Source organism: Lygodium microphyllum, chromosome 17 (genome assembly GCF_053477565.2).
Source record: "Lygodium microphyllum isolate KBCC chromosome 17, Lygodium_microphyllum_v1.1.10, whole genome shotgun sequence".
In the NCBI taxonomy this organism is placed as follows: Eukaryota; Viridiplantae; Streptophyta; class Polypodiopsida; order Schizaeales; family Lygodiaceae; genus Lygodium; species Lygodium microphyllum.
Genome location: NC_141151.1, coordinates 89,781,853 through 89,804,449, shown reverse-complemented (window position 1 = coordinate 89,804,449; position 22,597 = coordinate 89,781,853). Strand labels below are relative to the sequence as shown.

General features: G+C 40.7%; 1 protein-coding gene across 1 annotated transcript; it reads left to right on the top strand.

Moving 5' to 3' along the window:
- Positions 1–8,730: 8,730 nt before the first annotated feature.
- On the top strand, positions 8,731–9,390 carry LOC148022129 (putative germin-like protein 9-2). Its single transcript, XM_087696800.1, has 2 exons — positions 8,731–8,888; positions 8,937–9,390. Exons 1-2 carry the CDS (start codon positions 8,731–8,733, stop codon positions 9,388–9,390), a joined length of 612 nt encoding a protein of 203 aa, XP_087552926.1.
- Positions 9,391–22,597: the final 13,207 nt, after the last annotated feature.

Sequence of the window (22,597 nt, the reverse complement as noted above, 5' to 3'; positions counted from 1 at the left end):
CATATGATGTGAGCTATCATTGGAAAGCGCTTGAAAAATGGAATCTATTGAGCTATAGAGCGCTCGATTTCGAGTTATATTGTTCAAGTTATGAAAAATCCAAAGATTTGACAACGTGTCCCAAACGTATGGAAAATTCCCATATTCCCCAATATGGTGTACTAGAGATTATCTGCAATATGAGAAAAATGAGAAATCCAAATAAGATAAAACACACAAGCCCCATGAAACGTGCGAACCTCCAAAGTAGAAAAGCAAGTCTTCACAATCTTCTCTATGGCATCAACCTTCGCAGGAGAAGGCTTCCTGCCATAATATCCACACTATGACAACAATCAAAACTTCTCTGGCTCCAAAAATAAACTTTAACCCTGATAAGGTCAAATTCACTTCCTCCAGTCTGCAAAGAATCTTCTCAACATCTCTAATATGTGAAGCCACAAAGAATCTGCATCCATGGTCATCTAAAGAATCATCTTTACCTTCTTCCAAACAACCCTTGATAGGTAAGCCATCAATGAAAGGCATAGTAAGCTCAAGAATAAAATCTCATAGAGCCTTGTTCATCCCATTCATCATATGGGCAACCGAATCAGTAGCTCCCTGTAGAAGTATACACAATAGGACAAGGCCTAGAGGTGTCTTCATCGTAGTTAAGTCTCTACTCTCAAGGGCAAGCTGATCATATCCGGAATAAAGATAACTGAGTGAATAGATTGCACGTCCACCAAAAGCCTCAATAAACTCATCCACAATAGGTCCTGCACCAACATTCCAAATAGTGACCTTGTCTACTGGCTATAGGTCCTATATGAATCTGAGTATCCCATTCTTCTTAGGAACCATAAACCATCTCTTGGATATATGGAGCTAATGATGGCTCTAAAATTCCCATCCTGATCCACTCATTCAAAAGCTCTACAAATTTGGGCAAGTGAGCCCGCGGCATAGGAATAGGCCGTAGATTTCAAGGGATATGCAGAATGGTAAAAATAACCATAGGCGTCACAACCCTAGGATCAATGCATCCAATCTCATGTGGAAAGAAAGCTAAAACTTTTTCATGTCTGCATAACATCTCTTCAAAATATGTTACCTCTTCAGGAAGAAGTAGAAAATCTTCGGTCCTAATCTTCATCTCTTTCAATGTCTTAGCTAAAAATCTATATCCCATATCTCCAGGATCTCATAAAGGAGGTTGCATAGCAGCTCTCCTAAGGATCATCTAATCACTATTCAAAGGTAGCGGTCCAACAATTGGTCTAACCTTCTTGTCAACTATCTTATATTTTGTCTGAACTTTGGCTTCATCGCTACAACTTGCAAATTTCAACCGTCAATGAAAATACCCTGGTAAACACAAATTTTGCTGTGTTTAAATGGCAACACCCAAATCTTTTTGCTGAAATATGTCAGCAAAGAATACTTTTTACTAAGTATCCTGAGGACCCAAATTCTTTTGAAGCATGAAATCAATAATTTCACAATACATCGCTAGAGAATGGACCTATAAGACATATGACAATTCTTGATTGTTAGCATTTAGCAATACAGAAAGTTCTTCCATGGTATCTGAGTATGAAAGGCCATCATAAAGACCATCTATCCGGTCTTCTTCCTGCAAAACACCTGCAATCATCAATTCTTTTTCTTTTCTTTTTACATACTACCTAGCAGCTCTAGGAATGTTTGAAGTATATTGAAAACACAAAGTACTTTCAATGGATACACCATAAACACATGAGGAAAAGCTGCCGCTACCAGAAGGCGAGAGCTTTCCCTGACTCGTACCACCATCATCTTGCAAGATAGTGCTACTTAGAAAAAATCCGACTCTCCTAATTGAAGAGGGGAATCCCTCAAAGAATCTTTATTCCGCTTATGATTAATGCATAATATCATGAGCTAGATAGCTCTCTTACCATCCTTGCTTCGGATCCATGCATAGGCAGACCCATCATCCAAAACCTTAGTCTCCATCCGAGACTCAACAATAAATGGCTATCCCAAAATAATAGGATAAGAAAAAGAGTTTTGTACAAAGAAATGATAAGACTCACCCACATATCCAATAGAAATCTTCAGGTTTGGACATGCAACATACAAATCTCCTATAGTGTTGTTGGCTACACATATGTGCCAACCATGATCCACATGACCTGGCCATCTATCACTACCATATAATCCTTGCACTATGACATTAATTTCTAAGCCATGATATAAAAGAGCAACACAAGGAGTCTCTGTCTTGCCAAGCTTGACTATAGTCTATGTAGTCCCTCAAGCTCACTGAGTTCGAAAAAAATGGCTACGAGGCACCAATCTAGGTTCATATATGCTCTCATCATACTATACACCGGCTGAAGCAAAGGATGAAGAAACTTCTTGGAATGCATACATAGAGCTCTATGTGTAGACTCCTCAATAGTCTCCTTATCAAAATCAATCTCTTTAATCTACAACCCATAGAGAAAAGCCTTAGCAACAACTAAAGCCTCTCGATGGATCATATCCTGCATTGGCTCTTCAATAATTTTTTGTTTTCTTTTTAAGATGTCAATAATAACATCATGAAATTAACTTTTGGCAATTCCCAAGACTTCTCCAAGTGTAAATTCAATTTTACAATTAAGAATTCGATCCTCATGTACCTTCTTCAAGTTAGTGGTCATCTCGATGTCGGATAGTAGCTTGATTCCAGGTTACTTTTTCGGCTTTGGATCCTTTGTCTTTGGGGTCTTCTGATCTTCTTGTACTTTTGGCTTCTGTACATCGTCCATACTCTACTCCGGTCTTGAAGAAGAAGGCTCAAAAACTAGTTCACTCCTCCTGGTTGCCCTCTTCGATCCATCAGGTTGATCATTATCTGTTTTGTGCTTTTCTTCAACAAGTGCTTCAAATCCTTGAGATTTTGCAATGTAAGCATAGATAGAGAAGACATCTATGCGATCATTCCATCTAGTTCCTTTTCTAATTACATCTCCTATGAATGAAAGTTCGTATGATAAAGCTTTATCTTTCTTTTCTGCATGTAGTGCATAAGACCATAAAGGAGACTTATCTTTCAACAAGTGCTCCAATTGAAGACCGTAGGTAGCAACTTATCTTGTTGCCTCTTACTTCACATAAGAAGAACATAAGAGAGATTCCTCCACTAATTTCTTCATACCTCCTTTGCTAAAATTTGTTTCAAGCTGTTGCTCTGTATCTCCGAAACGTATCAACCTATCCGTCCAGACCATCAACTTCAGCCTTCTCGCCTCTTCAAAGTCTTGACAATCCTTCCGCTCATTGTCTAGACTATCACACTATATGCAACGGCAAACACCATCATTTTCAGAAGAATTCATAGGAGTAGAAGAGGTTGGGGAAGAAATTGGAGCTAGGTTAAGTTGTTTTTGTTCTCTTCTGGTCATCTTAATTTGAAGATCTTTCAAGTTCTTTGAAATTTCTTCCACCATGTCTTCGACAGTCGGTTTGGTAGATGGTCTGACAACCGCAACAGGAATAGGCATAGGCACAGACATGGAAGTAGGCATAGACTCAGGATGAGAAGTAGGAGAAGAAGTGGAAGGAGAAACATGAGAAGTCAAGGTAGGAGAAGACATCGCTAGAGGTGCTTGCATACCATTCTGCAAGTGAGCCTTCCATCTCCGTCTCTTTGTCAATGTGGAAACTGCATCAATAGCATCTTGCCAATCTGTCTTCAATCCCATAGGTTGCATATGGTTTTCAAGAAGCTCTCCCAACTCATCGTGAACTGCAAGATCAACCGCCTACAAGAATAACTCTATTTTCTCCGAGTTTAGGGCTCTTTGCTCAACTGCATTCAATTGGTTGTAACGTTCTTCAAACTTGCGTAATAACTCGAAAGCAACAAGTTCTTTGTTGGGGTCATAGATCCATTCTCTGAATATCTTCCACGTAACAATACCATAACCCTCTAAAAAATATTCATCTTTGAGCGCCTTCTTGAAGACATTTCAATTTCAAACTTGCACAAATAAATCAGTCACTCTAACCTGCAAAGTTGGCATGACAAGCCATAGGAAATAGTTGCTCCAGCTGGTAAGAACTCCGATGAAGGGCATCTAGCTTTCAAAAGTTTTAAGATAAGATGAGACATTTTGGCCATCAAATAATTTGTTCTCACTTACCACGGCCTCAATCGCGTTGGTTGCACCATGCATATGCTCTTGTTCTTGATGCAGCATTTGTTGTTGATCAAATTGTTGTTGATATAATAGCTGCTACTACTGCATAGTTCACTCCATCTCCTGATTTTGCAACATAATGGCAGAAGAAAGAGTTTGCAATAAATTATTCATCTCATCGGTCAAAAAGCAAGAAGCACTCGATGATGAAGTAGCTGGAATATTCGAAGAGTCTCTCATCTTGACAATCGAAAGCGACGCTTTCACGTCGGGTTCACCAAGTGTCGCACGCGATTCCACGGAGGGGAGGATTCATGATAGTCACTCGTCACAGGGACACTAAGCGAGATGGAGGGAACTCAAGATAATTTCATGGATATATCCTTGTTGTTCATTTTGAAGAACATAAAGAAGTTGCTCATTTGTTGTTGATTGGGAGCAAGAAAGGCAGAGAGTTCATCTGTATGTCATCATAGATATGAAGCTAAAAGAAGGAGTTGATCTTCCTTATGTTATGAGATTCCAAAGAGTTAAAGTATGTCAAAGCATGAACATATTGAGTACAAAGAGGTCAAGGTTTAATAACAAGGGAAGCAAATCTAGGAGGCTTCGTTTTATGCATCAAAGAGTTTCATCAAACATATGATCCTATATGAAGTAGGGATTTTAGAAATCCTTTCTTACTGTCTTAACTTCCTTGCAATTGGGCTTTAGCTTCAACATCTTCATGCTGACTTCTTTGATATGAAGAACTCTTCACCAAAGGTCAAGGTAGAAGTCATCCTCTTTATGGTAAACGTCTTTAATTTGTTTCTGCATTATCAGTTGAACTCTGCAAACTCTAGCTCTAGCGTGATGACGAGACTTTCTTCCCCATGCTGAATGAATTCATAAATTTTCTTTCTCAACCAGTTTCCTATCACGGGGGCCTTTTTCCATCATGCCATGCTTACGTAGGGGTGTCCCAAGCCAAGCAGGTCGATATGTACATAATGTTGGTGGGATTCATGACCTCCTAGTTCTTCACGGCTCCTTTGATGAGATGCTCTATGTTAGAGAAGATCATAAACAAAGGGGTAGTGTGGTTGCCTTGGTCATTTTGTGATGTTCTCCACCCAAAGTAATCGAGTGTAGGCCGACAATGAGAAAAGCCGCCAATTATAAGGTTAATTGAGATCAAGACTTGCTCGACTGGTGCGGTGAGTGTGGACGTGTGGAAGGCGCTATCAGAGAAGGCGGTGTGCCAATGGCCTCACTCGTACCACCACGACGCCCTCCAATCAAGATGAAGTAGCAACGGCAGAAAAAGTCGCTGATCAAGCACTCCTCATCCACAATAGTACTATAGACATCCAATTGTTATCTCATCGCCCTTCGGCTTCGTCCTTCCGTTCAATGTTGTTGACTCCCTCCTTTATGTCACCTCGTCCTCCGTCACAACTCTCGGCTCTCCTTTGTCTCATCCTCTCTTCGTCACCTTGTTGCAGTTATCGACTTCTGCCATCTCCTTTGCTTTAGGTCTTCATTATTCCACCCCACGTCTTCCTCCCTTCATCATCGCTTTTATAATGAACCTCCTCCTTGAAAAAACTTCAAAAATCCATCGATTAAAGCATGGTGTTTTTCTCATCATTTAAAGCTTTCGTATGAGGCTTTTTCACCACCTTAGGTGTTTCTTCCGTCATTCATTACACGAGCATGATGAAAACCTACTGATCAACTTGCTTCCTCTAACATCACCATACCAGAATTATTGCACTTCTTCAAACATATTCTCTGATCCTGTAACTTCTTTGCATCTTCTCTAAACCTTGGATTAGCATATTTCAGTCCCATATAGTGACAGTAAATCAGTCGCCTCCTCTATCATGCTTATGTTGCTGATTAATTACCACTCTTTTAGAAATTTTGACATTGCAAGCTCCATAAACATGTTGGCCAACTTCTAGTTTTACTCCCAAGATAGTAGCCCTTTTTCAGATACGTGCAAGCTCTTCAAGCAAAATACAAGCAGGGCTTTCAATCTTACCATAATTGACGTTGTAATCTCCACAGACATGCCAGATTTGGGAACATTGTAGCCATCTTGACTCTTCACAATTTGTTTTCCTCTTCTACATGATCGGCCTCATAAAATGGATCTCTATGTACACAAGAATCCACTGTATAGATGTTTGGATCCATGAGATGCAAGCAATCAAACGATGCTCCCACACAAAAAATTATGGATGCATTGAAGAAATTGTGCCTAGCTTAACTACAAGTGCTCGTGCATCGTGCAAATGCAAACACACACAACCGAAAATATACTCCTAATGGTGCTGACTAATGTTTTCAAATTCTTGGCGAAAAACTCCGCCCTCAAATTTGCAATGGTGGGTGCGTAGCGTCATGACAACATCAATTGTGTCCATCTTTGATTTGATTTTGCTGTAGTGTATATAAAATTGGCATAGTTTGAGACACTTCTAGTAAGTGCAAGTTCTCCTCCCTCTATATCATCCCATCCTATCTTAAATCATGTATGCACACAATTCAATAAGCATGGGATTAAGTCTAGGGGGTTCAATCTCAAATATGTAAGTGGTATCACATGGGTTTGACAACATAAGGGATTTTTTTGACCCCTCTTTTGGACCATTTTTGCACATAGAACCATATCATTTAATAAGGGCATACATAGGTTGAATAGAAAAAATGTACGTTTTACTCATGCAAAAGGTCCACATGTGAAGGATTTTTAGAACAAGCCTTGAACACGTGATAGTAAGGATTTACATATAGTAAACCCCTCAGGGCATTAATAACTAGAGTGATCTCTAGGATAAAAATGTAGCACATTGGAATCTAGCGATAAGATCTCATTGAAAGACTTAAGTTGACCAATCCCCACTATTGAGCACATAAAAGACAAGAAAGGCAATTAGGATTAATGATCTAGATGGCTCCTAATTTGAAGGCTTAACTAATCTCATGTCCAACCCTAAATTGAGCTCATAGAAGAAAAAAAAGGCCTATAACATCTGATGACTAAGATTGCCCTTCATTTTTTAGGCTTGGCTAAACTTGAAGCCTTCAAATATGATGAAAGAGATACATATATTCTTGCTTCTTACCTTGCTTGCCCCAAACTTGCATGGAATGAACTTCTTTTGAGGGGAAGGCTAAGGTATTCCCCCTCATTTAGAATTGGCTTGTAATTAGGAACATTTGGGTGAAAACTGACCCTTTACATTTTTCAAGGAAACAAGCTCAACTTATGCTCTAGATGAATACTAATGCTACCAATTATTCAGTAGTTCAACATAAAGTTGTGTCAAAAGCCATGGGGAAAATTGCCAACATAAGGATCACTTGGGAGTGCTATATGTTGTCGACATGAAAAGGACTTAGGAGTGTAATCATAGTCCAAGTCTAGACTTTAGCACGACTCAATGACGAATCATGAGAGTATGGCATACCTAGCCTCGAAGACGAGTCATCAAGTCTTTGGAAAAGTCGATCAGTAGGGTTTCTCTTTCTTGAACTTTTCTTGGTGATGTAGGAAGCTATGCCTTGTTTTTCGTATATGATCATAACATATGTGTATTAAAACAACAACATGATTATATGGTCCGATGCGTCCATGTATAAACCGACCTTCACTTTTTCTATTAATACATGTGTTCACGAAAAATTGAGATTTGAAATAAAGTGAATTGCAAAATGTAAAAATAAACTTTCAAAATTGGAAAAAGGTTTAAACCTAAAACTTTTAAACAATTTCAGTTACAAAAATGGCAAATACATGTAATTTGATTCAAAAATCTCTGCAAAATTTGAGTTAAAGGTTTTTATATCTTCTACCAAAAATGTTTTTCGTGAACACCGATTAATACTATACACTTTGCTAAGTAGTCTGCATTGGATAACGACAATATTGATTGTAACGTTGTATCATAGAAGTTGTAATTTATTAGCGTAATGAGGAAGATGTGTTTTATTTTATTTTTGCACGATGCACGAGAAAGAGGGATAGGCCGTGTCACAGTGGTACAAAGTTCACCGGCGCATGGTTGCCTGCAGCAGGCGCTAGGTTGAGCAGACGAGGCTGCCGGCGGCTAGAATTTTGGCGTTTGTGGAAGGGCGATTGGATCAGAGCGGACGATCGAAGGCTGCCGGCGATTGGATCGGAGCGGAGGCTCAGGATGTACGTCTGATCCCACGACGAGCTGGCTGCTTGTATAAAATGCCACCACGCCCTGGAAATTATATGGAGTAGCTGGGTATTCAAGTGCTAATTCATTGCTCATCAGCCTCGTCTAATATACAAACCTTAGTAGCACCCGAAGCTATATTAGGAGCAGTGTTTGGAGGCACGGCAGGACGACGTATAAGCTTAAGCTGCAGGGAGTAAGGTACGTTAGGATGTTCGACTCAGTGCAAAAATTATACCATACCCATCCGACAACATAATTAGCTGCTAAGCAGCTTGTGTCCTCCAGGTACGCATATAATTAATAGATATTAGGTGGTCATCATGGAGGCCGGGGCCGCCGGGATCAGAGGGACTTCCGCTGCAGTGATCGCAATCGTGATGGGCGTGACGCTGCTGTGGGTGGGGCACGTGGCGCGGGTGCAGGCGAGCGATCCGGAGGCCACGCAGGACTTCGTGGTGCCAGCGGGGACGAACGCGTCGGACGTGGACGGGAGCTTCTTCACGTTCACGGGCTTCCGGGACAACTACAATATCTGGTGGGCTTCTCTGTTCAACGGCACCACCAGCAACTACAGCAGCAGCAGCGCCTCCCCGTTCGTGAAACCCTCGAAGGCGTTCGTGAGCGAGTTCCCGGCGCTGTCCGGGCTGGGCGTGTCGGCGGCCCTGCTGGACTTCCCGGCAGCCTCCCAGAACCCGCCCCATACGCACCCGCGCGCCACCGAGCTGCTCTTCGTGCTGGAAGGGTGCCTCCAGGTGGGCTTTGTCGACACCTCCAACAAGCTGTACATGCAGAAGCAGCTGCAGAAGGGGGACCTGTTCGTGTTCCCCAAGGGCCTGGTGCACTTCCAGTACAACCCCAGCTCCACCTCCTCCGCTCGCGCCCTCGCCTCTTTCTCCTCCTCCAACCCTGGGACGGTCTCCCTCCCTTCCACGCTCTTCAACTCCTCCATCCCGGCCTCCGTCCTCGCCCAGGCTTTCCAGGTCTCCGGTTCCACCATCTCCCTGCTGCAGGCCCCATTCCAGTCCGTGCACATCTAGGGCTAGCTCGTTTTCGTTTCCAATAACCGTCGACATCCATTCGTCGCACCTTTTTTCTCTTCCAGGTGAATTGGCAAAAGGCATGGTGCTTCCTTCTCAATTTATGTATAAGATACGTCTCAATGGGGGATACTTCCTCTGAGACGACGATGAAAAGGATTTACTTCCTCTTCCTGAAATTTTTTTTCCCGAACCTTGCTTGTGTTCTTGGAGTGGCCTCCTCCGACATACAATCTTAGCACCTTTTTTCTCTTCCAGCTGAATTGGCGAACGGCATGGTGCTTCCTTCTCAATTTATGTATAAGATACGTCTCAATGGGGGATACTTCCTTCTCAGACGACGATGAAAAGGATTTACTTCCTCTTCCTGAAATTTTTTTTCCCGAACCTTGCTTGTGTTCTTGGAGTGGCCTCCTCCGACATACAATCTAAGATCACAATCCATGATCACGTGGAGCTATTGCTATCTTCTTTGGTGGGCATTTATGGGGATTTTTAAAAACCTAAAACTTGCACACGACACAATGTCAGAACGATGCGTGCCAATAACATAATCCTGTGATGCATACTAATAACGCAATGTGAGGACGTGTACCAAGGAGACCCTCTTTGACGTGCACAATCAAGATATTAAGGAGCATTGGTAAGGGTGTTGCAACTTAGTGCTTTGCTTAGTTGACTAGGACTTAGATATAACACTCAAGAGTATCTTGCAACAAACTACAAAGATTCAAGGGAATTCACAAATCTAAGATCAAGACAAGAGTCTATGGTCAACAAACTGACTTAGCCTCTTTGTCCCTCACTTAGTGGTTGAGTTCAACTAACACATCTCATGTCTCTCAAAGTCCTTTTGCACGGTTATAAAGGTCTTAAGTAAAAGTGACTCCAAGTCTCTTACACATAACTTTTCAAAGTGATCACTTCAAGCAATTTGTCCCAAATCACTCGACCCTAGAAGCATCACATGTGTCATCACATCCAAGGGAGACGATCACATAGGATTAGTGAAACCACAAGGTTCAATGAACATGTCCTTTTCACGCAAGTCTCCAAGAGGAAGCACTAAGAAAAATCCTTACAGATGATGCCTCCAAGAAGTCTAGCATTAAGTGAACCAATATAACACTAATTTTTAACATGAAATCTTGACTTGTAAGTACCCAACAGATTCATGGCCATCATGATTTATTATCCACATCTTTTTATTCCTCCTTTCAAATCTCACCTTAACTTCATACTCATCAATCTTCTCAACTCTAAATTCAAATGTTTTGCTTTACAACCCTCTCAATTACAAGTCTTAAGGCTAGATGCAAGTAACACATGAGATGTCCCTTCCCTCTACCTCTTAATCTCTTAGCTCAAAGCTCAATGTTATAGACAAGAGGCTACCCTTTCTTTTCCTCTCTCAGTTGATGATATTTTTTGCACACCAAAAAAACAATGAAAACACAAAGGTAACTACCTTAGTAAAAAGATCTCAAGCATTCAAGGATAGGAAACCAAAACATGACCCATTTGCCATGCCTCATGACTCAAAGGTAATAGCACAAAGTCCCCAACCTCTCAATTTTCAAGGAGATCACACACACACACATACTCTCTCTCTCTCTCTCTCTCTCTCTCTCTCTCTCTCTCTCTCTCTCTCTCTCTTTGTGGTGAAGTTCCAATAAGATTCTAAATCAAACCAGCTGCTAAAGATGCCAATGGTTCAGGCAACCCAAAGGCCTACCCAAAAATCTCAATTCTTGAGCAATTCTTGAATCGCGTGAAGGATAAGTGTAATTCTCAAGTCATCTTGATGGTCTTCTTTCAACTCCTTATTTTAGTTACACCCTTACCTCATGCTCGGGGAAGTTACTATATGTATATCCTCTACATCACGTGCGTTCAAGGCCTACATATAAATATCCTTATATGTGAATTTTTCTTGAATAAAGCATAACCCTTTTCTATTCAATCCATAAATAACCCCTTCATATTATAGTGTGCTCATAGAATGGGACCAAATTGCATATGCCTCTAGCATGAGAGTACACCTCCTTATATTCACAAATGATGGTTATGTTACAACTATTGTAAAATATTACACGGCGCAGTGAATAGAATCTGAGAAAGAGATAGAGAGTAAACAACAGATAAGAGGAGAATCAGTACATTCTTTAACTCCAAACAATTGATACAAAGATGGCTCTGTCCACCCGTGCGCTACCACTGTGTGAAGCTTAGATGGCGATCTAGAAAGAAGATAGGTGAAGAGCTTAAGGCTAGCTGGAACAACAACTCTGACTGGGTGAAAGATGAGTGATCGATGGTTGTGAAGGGGTTTAGCTTTTATAGCCTGTGAAGGCCGTGAGGTTGGCCTGACCGACCTACCATATAAGCCTCCACTAGTCGGCTAGGGAATATTCCCTTTTAACTCCCTTACCCCGCAACTCGATGCAGTGCGCCTCGAGTTGCTACCAGCTTAACCACTTCATCTAACCCAAAGATTAGACCCACAACAGTCACCTTTTTGCCATCCGGTCACATAGACCTCATCTGATATACAAGTCAGGACTCAACCAATGTCTGGGCTCACATCTGGCTTCTCCTCATAATGGGGGCCTTACAAAATTGAGCACCATGGATTATTGGTAGCACCTAATGAGGGTGGGGCATTGATCATATCTAACAACTATATATATCATCTCTCACTTGACTTGGGTCTCACCTATATATACTAACTCTACATCAATATGAATCATTCTTTGGGAGCATGTCTTATGTATCTCTCTCGTACTCTCTCTCTCTCTTAACATGGTATCAGAGCTATGGATGCATAGCAACAACAAAGAAGATAAGTTGTTTCATTGTTTATAATTGATTGAATTCTTTGTACAAGGGATGATTTGATACATGAACTCGTTCAAATTAGAAGTATTATTTAATTTTGTCTTTAAAACCAAAATCAAGTCTGGGTGCATAGCTGATCTAGTCGTGCTCTCGAATCATGTCAAAACCGCTTGTCAATCGGAGTTCTGGATCAAAAGTTATGACAGTTTAGGATTCAAGACAACAATTCTGCTCGAATCTGCGATTCTTTATTTAAGACTGTAATTCTAATTACAGTTCGTTAATCCCCAAATACAGTTCGTTAATCGCTCATCTTCCTTAATGATGTTGATTACGACAAGCAAACATCTTGCTATTTTTAGCGATGTTTTATTCTCGTTCACATTCTTTGTTCGACCGAAATAACACTCTTCTTATATGCGTCATCTCATCTTGCACGTTACGTCTCTCTATTTCGGGCTTTCTTTTTAGTCACTCAATACTTTTCGTCGTTATTACATGCATCTCACTATTATGATTGTCACGTGTCTCAACTACGCTCGTCTTGTTCATGGTTTGCAGATTTTGCGATCTCATCTTATTTGTTTTCTCTTGAGACACAGGCATGGCCAATTGCGTAATTGTTAATGGATATCCATCTGGCCAATGTTTGGTTCCCTTATTCCAAGGACAAGGCTTTCCTGGGTGGAAAGCAAAGATGATGCTAATTCTTGAAGGTGACGAATTATTTGATATTGTTTTGGGTGACCTGTCTTTCCCAGTTCAACCTATTGATGTGATGAATGACTATTCTCTGATTTTTGATGACCCGTTATTTGAACAATGGAAAATTGATCATACTGATTGGATTCATCGTGACAAAGCGGCTTGTCGTTATATATTATCTGCACTTCCCGACTCACTTATGTTGGATGTCTAATTTCATCTGGAAACCTCTCATGCTGGTTGGGAGTATCTTATCTCAATGTTTGAGAAGAAATCGGCCACCGAAATTTTATATCTCCAAACTCGTTTGAAGAATCTTCAATATAAGGTTGGTACTTCTATGCACTCTCATATCGAGGCTTTTAAAGACATAATCAATTAGCTTGGTGCTGCCGGCGCTTCTATTGCTAAAAATCACATTGTTACTCAACTTCTTCATACCATCAAAGATCCTTTATATGACAATATCATCAATATCATCACTATTTTGTCTAACAAGGATCATGATATGCACTTTAACAAAGCACGTATATCTCTTATTGAATATTCTCAACGTCATGAGTATCATTTGAAAAAATCTGATGCTGTTTTGGTCACTTGCGAACAAAGGGATTTTGATGTTGCTTTTTTTGCTCGCAAGCATCCCCCTTCACGTTGTCAGTAGGGTGGATGCCCTAATCACGGTGGTAAATCTTCTCGTCTTGCTTATCCTTACAAACATTGTTCTTATTGTGATAAGAAAGGCCATGTGGCTTCTGATTGCTGGGCACGTCAATATGATGAGGAGCATGGAGTTACTACAAAGCAACCTCGCTTGTCCAAAAGTTTTCCTCCTTGTGATTATTGTGCACATACAGATCATCCATCTCGTCGTTGTTATAAATGCAGATATGATGAAGAACGTTCTCAAGCTTATATTGTTCAACAAACTACAACTGATGGTGATCATACTCATCAGGAGCTCAATTTCGTCCATCATGATATCTCTCCAAAAAAGGTACTTCATGTTCATGATGGTTCTCTATTCATCCTTGATTCAGGTGCCATTGGAAACATGACATACCAATTGCAGTGGCTTCACAATTATAATTCTCTTCCTGTCAAGAAGTTTGTTTACCTTGCGGATGATACGACTTGTCAAGTCAAAGGAGTGGGTGATTTATATCTGGGGACTCTTTCATCCACTAGAATATTAAGAGGAGTTCTTCATGTTCCAGATTTGCAAAGAAATCTTCTTTTTGTTGCTCGTCTAGTTGATATTGGTTTGTTTGTTGGCTTTGATCATAATCAATGTCGTATAGAGAAAGACAGACATACTATAGCAGTGGCTCCTCGACATGGTAATCTATTTGAGCTATCATTGAATGATACGGTTGCAAATTTTGTTACTGCCCCTGGAGATGCTCATTGCAAATTATGGCATCAATGATTTGCACACTCCGATTTTGCCAAAATTCTTGATCTTCATCTTCATGGTCTTGTGCAAGGTATGGATCTTAAATATCATCCACGTATGGGAATATGTGAGTACTGTGCACTTGGAAAACACCATCGTTTGCCTTTCCACACTTCTACTTCATCACATTCCTGTGCTCTCTTGGATTTGGTTCATACCGACATTTGCAGTCCTTTTCGTGCCTAAAAGTCTCAATATCGATATTTTATAACCTTCATTGATGATTTCTCACGGTACGTACATGTCTATCTTCTTCGACATAAGTCTGAAGCTTTATCTATATTTAAAAAATACAAGATAAGTGTGGAGCTTCAAACTGGATTCTCTATAAAGACTCTTTGCAGTGACAATGGCGGTGAATATGTATCCAATCTATTTGATGACTTCTCTAAGTATCAAGGTATTCATTATGAGTTTACAGTTCCTTATTCTCCTCAGTAAAATGGTGTTGTTGAGCGCAAAAATCGCACTATTCTTAATGCTATACGTTGCATGCTTATACACTCTGGTTTGTCTTGAAAGTTTTGGACTGAAGCACTTCTAACAGTTGTTTTTATTCAAAATCATCTTCCAATAACTGCACTTGCTAGTGAAATTCCTATAACAATCTGGACAGGGAAGACACCTTCAGTCTCTCACTTTCGCACATTCGGCTGCATTGCTTATATTCATGTGCCCAAGGACACTCGACATAAGTTGGATCCTCCAGGTTTGAAGGTTATTTTTCTTGGTTATTCAGATCATTCCAAAGGTTACAAATTTTATGATCCTTCTACTCAAAAGGTTATCATTAGTCGTGATGCTATATTTGATGAGAAGACTATGGGTGGCACATGGTCATCAGATGTTTCAGATGATACATAGTCTTTGCTTAGTGCATTTCCTTACTTGCTTTGTGAGTCTACTAATTCTGATGATCATAAACCTCCTTCACCTCTAAAGAAGATTGATGAAAATTTGGAGATATATGTCGATCTTCCTATTGAGATAGAGCATGGATTCTATTCTATTGAATATGATGTCTTTGATGATGCTATGTCTGTCCAAGAGGATCCACTATCATATATGAAAGCTATCAATTCGTCTCAAAAGGATCAATGGCAAGAAGCTATGCAAGCTGAGTACAATTCTTTAATCTCCAAAGGTACATGGATTCTTATTGAACTCCCCCCAAATCGTGTTCCTATCAAATGTAAATGGGTTTATAAAACTAAGACCAAAGCTGATGGCTCGTTTGATAAGTTCAAAGCATGACTTGTTGCAAAAGTCTCTCGTAGATTGTAGGAGTAGATTATCAAGAAACATTTTCTCCCATTGTGCGCTCCACAACTATTTGTATGCTTTTGGCTTTTGCAACACTATTTGATCTAGAAATTCACCAAATTGATGTTAAAACGGCTTTTCTCAATGGAGATCTTGAAGAAGAAATCTATATAGAGCAACCTGAAGGTTTTATGATTGCAGGAAAGGAGCATCTTGTATGCCAGCTTCATCGTGCATTATATGGATTGAAGCAAGCTTCTCGTGCTTGGTATATTAAGATTGATCAGTTCCTCACATCTAAAGGTTTTGTTGCATGTTTTACTAACCCAAATCTTTACATCAAAAGGGAGGACAAATGTTTTATTATTCTTACTCTATATGTTGATGATACTATTCTTGTGTCAAATAATATTGCTTTCTTGGATGCTATGAAGAAGCTTTTATCGACTCCATTTGAAATGGTGGATCTTGGTGAGATACATTTTTGTTTAGGTATTCAAGTTCAACGACACCGACAACAAGGCATTCTTCTTCTTCACCAAACAAAGTTTATTAATGATATTGTTGAGAAGTTTGGGTTGACAAATGTGCACTCTGCCAACACTCCCATTCTTTCGAGCTCTACCAAGGGTACATCTACAAAACGCAATGAAGAATCAGCCATTCATCAACATTTTGCTAATATTGTTGGTTGTCTTCAATTTATTGGTTTAAACACAAGACCAAATATTTTATTTGCAGCTAACTTTTTGGGACAATATCTTTCTTCCCCTTCCAATATTCATTGGAGTGCTGTAAAACGTATTCTTAAGTACCTCAAGGGTACTAAGGAGTTTGGTCTTATTTATCATCGTCGAGAGGATTCTTCTTAACCTTCTTCAACTTCTCTTGACCATATTGGATATACAGATGCTGATTGGGCAAGTTCACATTTATCCATGCGATCTACAAGTGGGAATTGTTTCTTTGTAAATGGATGTTTGGTTTCTTGGTCCAGCAAGAAACAACGATGTGTTGTGGTTTCTACAACTGAGGCCGAATATGTTGCTGCATCATTAGCAGCTCATGAGCTAGTTTGGCTTCAACAACTACTTGCAGATTTGGGACATCATTCATCATCTAGTACACCTCTTCGATGTGACAACCAAAGTGCTATTAGTCTTACCAAAGACTATATACAACATAGTAAATCAAAGCATATTGCTATTCATTATCATTATGTTTGACATGAAGTCAAGACCTGCGTAGCCGCGCCATGGCAACTTATTGCTAGCGAGCTCCACTAAGGAGCTTTTACGTACCTTCTATTTTCCCTTCCCCTCTAGCTCGTCACTTGACTGGGGGGATAAGGGGAATATATTTATAAAAAAAATCATCATTTATCCAATCCATTCTATTGAGGTAGTTTATGTGTGCCTGCACCTTCAGGATATTACATTCTCTCCCCCTTGGAGGAATCGAGATGTCCTCATCTCGAGATAAACTGGGGATATTGATGGTTGAGAGTGCCTTCATCTATCGAAGTGGCATCCTCTTCGGGATAGTCTTTCCACTGGATGAGGCATTCTCTCAAGGTTCTGGATCTCAGTTGTCTCTCCCTAACAACTAAGATCCTGTCAGGCCTTAGTTTAAGGACTCCTTGACTAAGCATTACAACTTGTTGGTCATCAAGTACATGGTTAGGATTAGATACATACTTTTTCAATAGGCTGATATAGAATAAATTATGAACCTTAAGGTTCTCAAGGAGTTAAAATTTATAAGCATTAGGTCCAAGGCATTTGAGGATCTTGTATGGTCCACAATACCTTGGACTTAGCTTCTTGCGTTCTCCTAAGGATAGGGAGCTCTTCTTTGGGCATACGCGAATGAAGACAATGTCTCCTTCTTCGAAGACTCTATCTTGACCCTTCAAATCCGTATAGGCCTTCTGTCTATCCTTGGTATCTTGGATGTCTTGTCTTATTGACTTTATTTGGTCATCGATCTCTTCCAACATTTCAACAGTCATGACCATACAATGCTTGGAAAGGGGTCATCTGAATGCTTTGTTGGTAGGAAGCGTTGTAGGAAAATTCAACCAAAGGTAAGTATTGAATCCACCTTTTTGGCTCATGACAACAGTATGCCCTGAGCATATCCTCGATGACTTGATTGACTCGCTTTGTTTGGCCATCTGTTTGGGGATGGTAAGCTGTGCTAAAACAAAGTTGAGTTCCAATGGCTTCAAAGATGGCTCTCCAGAAGTGTGATGTGAAGAGAGAATCATGATCACTAATGATTCTTCTGGGTAGCCCATGTATCTTGAATATCTCCTTGATAAACAATCTTGAAATGTCTGAGGCTTTATAGTTTGTCTTCACTAGAATAAGGTGTGCAACCTTGGTAAGCGTGTCAACCACAACCATGATGGAGTTGTATCCTCCCTGAACTTGGGGTAGGCCAACAACAAAATCCATACTAATGAATTTCCATTTCATTTGGGGAATATCAAGTGGTTGTAGCTTCCCTCGCATCTTGACATGTTCGGCTTTGATATGTTGACAAGACAAACACTCGGTGACATATTCGAGAACGTCACCTTTAAGCCTCTCCCAATGGTAGCTCTTCCTAACTTTATTGAGAGTCTTGGCATAGCCAAGATGTCCTGAGAAAGGGAATCACGAGCTTCCCACAATATCTTCTGCTTAAGTGACTGACTTGCCGGTATACACAGCCTCGTTCTATAGTAGAAAAGTCCACTATTGATAGAGAATTCATGATACTAAGCTTGCAGCTTTTGGCTCTAATCCTTGATAGAGATCTCCCTTAGCATAATTTGGTAGGTTGGATCATAGCATGCATCCTCTCTAGCTAACTCAAGTATTGGATTGTTTGGCATAGATACTTTTGTAGCTAGAGATCTAGCTGTTGATGGATTCTGCAAGATTAGGGAATTAAGGAATGCCTTGCGACTGAGTGCATTGGCAACTACATTCTCTTTCCCTGGTCCGTACTTGATTTCAAAGTTGTACTCTTCCAGTACTTCAATCCACCGACGTTGCCTCATGTTGAGCTCATTTTGCGTAAAGATCCACTTGAGACTCTTATGATAAGTTACTAGGGTAAACTTGTTACCCAACAAGTAGTGTCTCCAAAGCTTTAGAGCATGGATGATAGCTAACAATTCCAGATCATGCGTAGCATAATTCTTCTCATGACTCTTCAACTTCCTTGAAGAGTAAGCTACATGATGACCTTCGTGGATGAGCACACATCCCAAGGCAAGTGTGCTAGTATCAGTTACTACCTCGAACTCCTTATTGAGGTCTAGAAGCTTGAGGATAGGTGCTGATACCAAACTTTTCTTCAATCTTTTGAAGCTATTTTGTTTGGGAGTTGACCATACAATGGATGTTTTCTTCTTTAGTAAGTCCGTCAGAGGTGCTGCAATCAAAGCATAGTTTTTTATGAAGACCCTATACCATCCTGTCAATCCAAGAAAGCTGCGTATTTCTTTGACAGTTTTTGGTATTGGCCGATACGATGAATCCCAAATATTCAATCTGATGTTTGAAGAATGCACACTTTTTCATTTTAGCATACAACTTATGTGACCTCATTGTCTCAAGGACAATCCGAAGTTGGGGTTCATGATCTTCTTCCTGTTTAGAATAGACTAAAGTGTCGTCCAACAAGACGAGCACGAAGTCATCAAGATATGTCCTAAAGATATCCTGCATTAACTTGTTGAAGGTGGCTGGTGCATTCCTAAGCCTCAAGGACATAACTAGGAACTCAAAGTGTCCATATATTGTATTGAAGGCCGTCTTGGGGATATCTTCTTCCTTGATCCTTATCTGATAGTAACCTGACCTGAGATCAATCTTGGAGAAGATCTTTGCATCCTGAAGACAATCAAGAAGCTCATCTATTCTAGGAATAGGGTACTTGTTCTTGACCGTTGATTGATTCAATCCTCTGTAATCAATACATAATCGAAGTGTTCCATCTTTCTTTTTCTGGAATAGTACTGGAGCTCCCTATGGTGAACTGCTAGGACAGATGTAGCCCTGATCTAGGAGTTTCTTGAGTTGTTCCTTCAGCTCAATTGCTTCTGGTATGGACATTCTATAAGGTCTCTTTGCAATTGGCGGAGCTCTTGGTACTAGCTTAATCTCATGATCCACTTCTCTTTGAGGCAGGAGTTCTGTCAACTCATCAGGAAATACATCCGCGAATTCCTTTAGCCAAGAAGATCCTTCACTAAACTCTTGCTTCTGATCTAACTTGTTGAGCTTAGTTAAGTAGACAGGTAATCCTTTTTTGACACCTTTTATGATCCGAGATGCTTTGGCCAATTGGATTTTTGGCACTCCAACCTCACCTTGAGTTGTGACCAAATCCCCTTCAAAGTTTCGAAAGGAAATTTGGGCCTTTCCACAATGAATGTGGGTGTCATTAGGCTTAAGCCAATCCATTCCAAGTAGACACTTTTGGATACCTAGATTCATGACTCTGAATTTGACCGAAGTCATCTTTCCTCCCAGAAAGAATTCCACCTTAGCAGTTTGCCTGGTACATGTAACCTCACGACTATTTGCCAATTCCACAAGCAAGGTAGGTGCTTCTACTGTGGCTCCTAATCTTTTTGCACAAGATGGTGAGATAAAGGAATGTGTACTGCCACAATCAATCAAGGTCTTGAAACTTTTACCTTGATAGTCCGACGGTGTCTGAATCACCGAGAACTGGCGATTCAGGCATTTCTTGTGTAGAGCGGCATGGACTGTCGCCCTTTCAAATTTTGCTTCCATAGTCGGATCTTCTTCTTTTTCGCACATTTGCCTGTTGGCAACGCAGGCGGTTCTTCCTCTGCCTCGGGTAGCGGCTCCTTGACCACGGCCTGTTCCTTGGAAAGATACTTGGTTATGTCCTCCAACAAGCTTGGGACATTGCCTCTTGAAATGACCGGGCTCGTTGCAGTGGAAACAACGGAGGTTTCGGCCATTGCTTTGAGTAGGAACAAAGTTGTTGATGTTATTAGTCCTTGCTTTCTTTCTTTATCCCTGATTTTGACCTTGAACTCTCTTCATCTGAGGTCTGAATGCTCCTCTCTTCGGGTCATTATAAGACCAAGTTTTGTTACCCCTTGGTCTAGTCTGCACCTCTTGAATTATAGGGCGGCTCGAATGAGAGCATCCTGAAGATCTGATGGATGCATAGATTCGAGATGGGATTTATTGGTGGATTTAAACCAGCACAAGATTTGGACACCTGCTGTGTCATGTCCATCTGTGACGCATACTTAAGAAGTGAGACAAATTTAGAATAGTATGCGTCAAGAGTGAGCCCCAGCTGTTTTAGCTCATAGAACTCATTCATTTTCTGCGTGCGATATGCAGGTGGTAAGTATCTTCCCTGCATGGCTTTCTTTAGCTTCTCCCAGGTAACGGATCCTTCCGCGATCCCTTGATCCCTGCACCATTGCTTCCACCAAAGCCTGGCTTCGCCGGTGAGCTTCAGCTTGGTGAGCATAGCTTGATTGGTGGGTGCAGTTTCGGCTACTTCGAAGTAATCCTCCATGGATTCAATCTAAATTTCAGCATCTGCTTGAACGGACCTGCCTCTCCCGTCTAATTCGGGCAGCTTAATCTACTTGAGAAGAAACTTCTTCTCCGGGATTATTGAAGTACTTGATGTAGGAGGTGAACTAGGAACCTATACCTGGGGTTGTGCCTGGATAAAGGTTTCTTAAGGTTATTACATGATAATCGTTGTTGATTTATATTACATCTCCAATTTCGCTATCAACCAAGCAATCTAACCACTTAACTTTTTATCAATTCTCATGCACAATCAGACATTGATAAAAGAAGTCTTATTCGTATTTATATGGGCATAGCCCTTTCAGAATACAACATTTATTGCAATGATAAGCCAACTATTACATTTAGTTTGGGGAGACTAACGTTGTATTACATTTATCTACAGGAATTGTATAATAGTATGGTTTCGGGTCATGGATCTTCAGGATCGGTAAGTCATTGGAAGTTCAAGGTATCCTTTTCTTTGGAACCCAATTTTCTCATGGCGCCCCAACACTTTAATCCTGTCGGTGGGGATTACACAGGTTACTTCCTCATATACATATGAGTTTAGCTCAACCCTCTGACCTTGAATATGTAAAGTTGAATTTACGTGAGCTTCCACAAAAATGAACAGCTTCACGACTTTTAGGTCTTCCAACCACTTGATCCTCTTTAGGTTGGTCTGTAAATATGCAAACCGGTGGGCAGCTATATAGTAGATTCCTGATGCACCTCTCCATCTTCGTTCCATGTACAAAGGTGATGGATTATAGATTCGCTCTACGATGTTCATCATCTCAACCCTTTGTCAATAATCGGGGGAATGCATTGCAGTCATAAACATGACTCTGAACACTAACAACTTGTTCCATGCTTCGTAATTCTGCAAGGAAATATTTGGATAGCAACATTTGCTTTACTTTATCTTATTAAGATTTTATAAAAGCGATTCCTTGTTGGTTGGCTCTGGTACCAACTGTAATGTGTCCACTCGTATCTTCAGGACACATCTTGGCACTCCATCGGAAAGGATGTCTAGAACACGTCACCCGGTACTCCCATGGAATGTTACGGGGTTTGCGGTCTAGGGATTCCCAAGTCTACCACGTAGCGGAAGTATTCCGGCCGTTCCCACTTAGGACCGACCTGAATTAGGGTTTTACTTACTGGTCATTTCCTAATGACAACTAGCGTCAAACCCAAGCGAACTACTTTTCGCAGAAACGCCAGGTCGGACGCGGATTCACGCTGCAAGGAGAATGTGAAACGAGAAGGATGCGAAGCTCAACCTCTTTGCCATAAGGCATAGTCCCATTCCGTTCCCCTAAAACAACGTAAATCGGGATCAATTATAACTCTAGGTCAACGCTTTTGT

Coding starts and splice junctions, on each gene's coding strand:
- LOC148022129 (XM_087696800.1), top strand. CDS start 8,731: ATGGGCGTGACGCTGCTGTGGGTGGGGCACGTGGCGCGGGTGCAGGCG. Junction 8,889..8,936: donor CGGGACAACTACAATATCTG/GTGGGCTTCTCT, acceptor CAGCAGCAGCAG/CGCCTCCCCGTTCGTGAAAC.